This window comes from Oncorhynchus clarkii, unplaced genomic scaffold (genome assembly GCF_045791955.1).
Source record: "Oncorhynchus clarkii lewisi isolate Uvic-CL-2024 unplaced genomic scaffold, UVic_Ocla_1.0 unplaced_contig_1469_pilon_pilon, whole genome shotgun sequence".
NCBI lineage: Eukaryota > Metazoa > Chordata > Actinopteri > Salmoniformes > Salmonidae > Oncorhynchus > Oncorhynchus clarkii.
In genome coordinates this window covers 537,501-542,500 of record NW_027257951.1, presented here as the reverse complement: position 1 = coordinate 542,500, position 5,000 = coordinate 537,501, and the positions used below count along the sequence as shown (strand labels likewise).

General features: G+C 41.9%; 1 protein-coding gene across 1 annotated transcript in view; it reads right to left on the bottom strand.

Annotated features, from left to right (window-relative positions):
- LOC139394220 (ankyrin-2-like) overlaps nt 1-5,000 on the bottom strand; it is a 133,375-nt gene that overhangs the window by 95,941 nt on the left and 32,434 nt on the right. Inside the window, exon 16 of the mRNA XM_071142243.1 lies at nt 436-633. Coding sequence (XP_070998344.1) covers nt 436-633 — 198 coding nt within the window. The remainder of the gene's footprint in view (nt 1-435; nt 634-5,000) is intronic.

Sequence of the window (5,000 nt, the reverse complement as noted above, 5' to 3'; positions counted from 1 at the left end):
AGAGAGACATTTAGAGAGAGGGGAGAGAAAGAGAGATGGAGAGAGAGACAGAGTTGGAGAGAGAGATGGAGGGGAAGAGAGAGAGGGAGAGTTGGAGAGAGAGATGGAGGGGGAGAGAGAGAGGGATAGTTGGAGAGAGATGGAGGGGGAGAGAGAGGGAGAGTTTGAGAGAGAGATGGGAGAGATGGAGAGAGAGAAGGAGGAGGAGAGAGGGAGAGTTGGAGAGAGAGGTGGCAAGGAGAGAGAGATGGAGAGGGGAGAGAGAGATGGGAGAGAATGTATTGTATATGCCAAAGAGTGCATTTTTGGATGTGTGCAACGACTCTGCTACGTGTGTGTTTGTGTGAGTCTCTGTCCCCCCCCTACCTTAGTGGTAGTGTTGACGTGTCCCCCCCCCTACCTTAGTGGGAGTGTTGACGTGTCCCCCCCCCCTACCTTAGTGGGAGTGTTGACATGTGCCCCCTTGCCCAGCAGCAGACTGGTCATATCACTGTGCCCCTCCTGTGAGGCAAGGTGTAGAGGGGTGACCCCCTGCTTGGTCAGGACGTTGGTCTCCGCTCCGTACTGCAGCAGAGACGAGGCGACGGACGTCTGGTTCTTCTTGGCAGCGATGTGGAGTGGGGTGTATCCGTTCTGAGAGCAGAGAGGATTGTGGGTAGGAGGAATACGTCAGTGTTAGTTTTGAAAAAAACATCAGAGAACATACTTCAACAAGAAACACCAGGTTCTGAGATGAGGATATGAAATCTGATTTATTTTTAATGGGTCCTAGTCAACAGTAGTGTTATATAGGGGACAGTATTATGGGTCAACAGTAGTGTTATATAGGGGACAGTATTATGGGTCAACAGTAGTGTTGTATAGGGGACAGTATTATGGGTCCTGGTCAACAGTAGTGTTATATAGGGGACAGTATTATGGGTCCTGGTCAACAGTAGTGTTATATAGGGGACAGTATTATGGGTCAACAGTAGTGTTATATAGGGGACAGTATTATGGGTCAACAATAGTGTTATATAGGGGACAGTATTATAGGTCAACAGTAGTGTTATATAGGGGACAGTATTATGGGTCAACAGTAGTGTTATATAGGGGACAGTATTATGGGTCCTGGTCAACAGTAGTGTTATATAGGGGACAGTATTATGGGTCCTGGTCAACAGTAGTGTTATATAGGGGACAGTATTATGGGTCAACAGTAGTGTTATATAGGGGACAGTATTATGGCTCAACAGTAGTGTTATATAGGGGACAGTATTATGGGTCCTGGTCAACAGTAGTGTTATATAGGGGACAGTATTATGGGTCAACAGTAGTGTTGTATAGGGGACAGTATTATGGGTCAACAGTAGTGTTATATAGGGGACAGTATTATGGGTCAACAGTAGTGTTATATAGGGGACAGTATTATGGGTCAACAGTAGTGTTGTATAGGGGACAGTATTATGGGTCAACAGTAGTGTTATATAGGGGACAGTATTATGGGTCAACAGTAGTGTTATATAGGGGACAGTATTATGGGTCAACAGTAGTGTTATATAGGGGACAGTATTATGGGTCAACAGTAGTGTTATATAGGGGACAGTATTATAGGTCAACAGTAGTGTTATATAGGGGACAGTATTATGGGTCAACAGTAGTGTTATATAGGGGACAGTATTATGGGTCAACAGTAGTGTTATATAGGGGACAGTATTATGGGTCCTGGTCAACAGTAGTGTTATATAGGGGACAGTATTATGGCTCAACAGTAGTGTTATATAGGGGACAGTATTATGGGTCCTGGTCAACAGTAGTGTTATATAGGGGACAGTATTATGGGTCAACAGTAGTGTTGTATAGGGGACAGTATTATGGGTCAACAGTAGTGTTATATAGGGGACAGTATTATGGGTCAACAGTAGTGTTATATAGGGGACAGTATTATGGGTCAACAGTAGTGTTGTATAGGGGACAGTATTATGGGTCAACAGTAGTGTTATATAGGGGACAGTATTATGGGTCAACAGTAGTGTTATATAGGGGACAGTATTATGGGTCAACAGTAGTGTTATATAGGGGACAGTATTATGGGTCAACAGTAGTGTTATATAGGGGACAGTATTATGGGTCAACAGTAGTGTTGTATAGGGGACAGTATTATGGGTCCTGGTCAACAGTAGTGTTATATAGGGGACAGTATTATGGGTCAACAGTAGTGTTATATAGTGGACAGTATTATGGGTCAACAGTAGTGTTATATAGGGGACAGTATTATGGGTCAACAGTAGTGTTGTATAGGGGACAGTATTATGGGTCAACAGTAGTGTTATATAGGGGACAGTATTATGGGTCCTGGTCAACAGTAGTGTTATATAGGGGACAGTATTATGGGTCAACAATAGTGTTATATAGGGGACAGTATTATGGGTCAACAGTAGTGTTGTATAGGGGACAGTATTATGGGTCCTGGTCAACAGTAGTGTTATATAGGGGGACAGTATTATGGGTCAACAGTAGTGTTATATAGTGGACAGTATTATGGGTCAACAGTAGTGTTATATAGGGGACAGTATTATGGGTCAACAGTAGTGTTATATAGGGGACAGTATTATGGGTCAACAGTAGTGTTATATAGGGGACAGTATTATGGGTCAACAGTAGTGTTGTATAGGGGACAGTATTATGGGTCCTGGTCAACAGTAGTGTTATATAGGGGACAGTATTATGGGTCAACAGTAGTGTTGTATAGGGGACAGTATTATGGGTCCTGGTCAACAGTAGTGTTATATAGGGGACAGTATTATGGGTCAACAGTAGTGTTATATAGGGGACAGTATTATGGGTCAACAATAGTGTTATATAGGGGACAGTATTATAGGTCAACAGTAGTGTTATATAGGGGACAGTATTATGGGTCAACAGTAGTGTTATATAGGGGACAGTATTATGGGTCCTGGTCAACAGTAGTGTTATATAGGGGACAGTATTATGGGTCCTGGTCAACAGTAGTGTTATATAGGGGACAGTATTATGGGTCAACAGTAGTGTTATATAGGGGACAGTATTATGGGTCAACAGTAGTGTTATATAGGGGACAGTTTTATGGGTCCTGGTCAACAGTAGTGTTATATAGGGGACAGTATTATGGCTCAACAGTAGTGTTATATAGGGGACAGTATTATGGGTCCTGGTCAACAGTAGTGTTATATAGGGGACAGTATTATGGGTCAACAGTAGTGTTGTATAGGGGACAGTATTATGGGTCAACAGTAGTGTTATATAGGGGACAGTATTATGGGTCAACAGTAGTGTTATATAGGGGACAGTATTATGGGTCAACAGTAGTGTTGTATAGGGGACAGTATTATGGGTCAACAGTAGTGTTATATAGGGGACAGTATTATGGGTCAACAGTAGTGTTATATAGGGGACAGTATTATGGGTCAACAGTAGTGTTATATAGGGGACAGTATTATGGGTCAACAGTAGTGTTATATAGGGGACAGTATTATAGGTCAACAGTAGTGTTATATAGGGGACAGTATTATGGGTCAACAGTAGTGTTATATAGGGGACAGTATTATGGGTCAACAGTAGTGTTATATAGGGGACAGTATTATGGGTCCTGGTCAACAGTAGTGTTATATAGGGGACAGTATTATGGCTCAACAGTAGTGTTATATAGGGGACAGTATTATGGGTCCTGGTCAACAGTAGTGTTATATAGGGGACAGTATTATGGGTCAACAGTAGTGTTGTATAGGGGACAGTATTATGGGTCAACAGTAGTGTTATATAGGGGACAGTATTATGGGTCAACAGTAGTGTTATATAGGGGACAGTATTATGGGTCAACAGTAGTGTTGTATAGGGGACAGTATTATGGGTCAACAGTAGTGTTATATAGGGGACAGTATTATGGGTCAACAGTAGTGTTATATAGGGGACAGTATTATGGGTCAACAGTAGTGTTATATAGGGGACAGTATTATGGGTCAACAGTAGTGTTATCTGGGGGACAGTATTATGGGTCAACAGTAGTGTTGTATAGGGGACAGTATTATGGGTCCTGGTCAACAGTAGTGTTATATAGGGGACAGTATTATGGGTCAACAGTAGTGTTATATAGTGGACAGTATTATGGGTCAACAGTAGTGTTATATAGGGGACAGTATTATGGGTCAACAGTAGTGTTGTATAGGGGACAGTATTATGGGTCAACAGTAGTGTTATATAGGGGACAGTATTATGGGTCCTGGTCAACAGTAGTGTTATATAGGGGACAGTATTATGGGTCAACAATAGTGTTATATAGGGGACAGTATTATGGGTCAACAGTAGTGTTGTATAGGGGACAGTATTATGGGTCCTGGTCAACAGTAGTGTTATATAGGGGGACAGTATTATGGGTCAACAGTAGTGTTATATAGTGGACAGTATTATGGGTCAACAGTAGTGTTATATAGGGGACAGTATTATGGGTCAACAGTAGTGTTATATAGGGGACAGTATTATGGGTCAACAGTAGTGTTATATAGGGGACAGTATTATGGGTCAACAGTAGTGTTGTATAGGGGACAGTATTATGGGTCAACAGTAGTGTTGTATAGGGGACAGTATTATGGGTCAACAGTAGTGTTATATAGGGGACAGTATTATGGGTCAACAGTAGTGTTATATAGTGGACAGTATTATGGGTCAACAGTAGTGTTATATAGGGGACAGTATTATGGGTCAACAGTAGTGTTGTATAGGGGACAGTATTATGGGTCAACAGTAGTGTTATATAGGGGACAGTATTATGGGTCCTGGTCAACAGTAGTGTTATATAGGGGACAGTATTATGGGTCAACAATAGTGTTATATAGGGGACAGTATTATGGGTCAACAGTAGTGTTGTATAGGGGACAGTATTATGGGTCCTGGTCAACAGTAGTGTTATATAGGGGGACAGTATTATGGGTCAACAATAGTGTTATATAGGGGACAGTATTATGGGTCAACAGTAGTGTTGTATA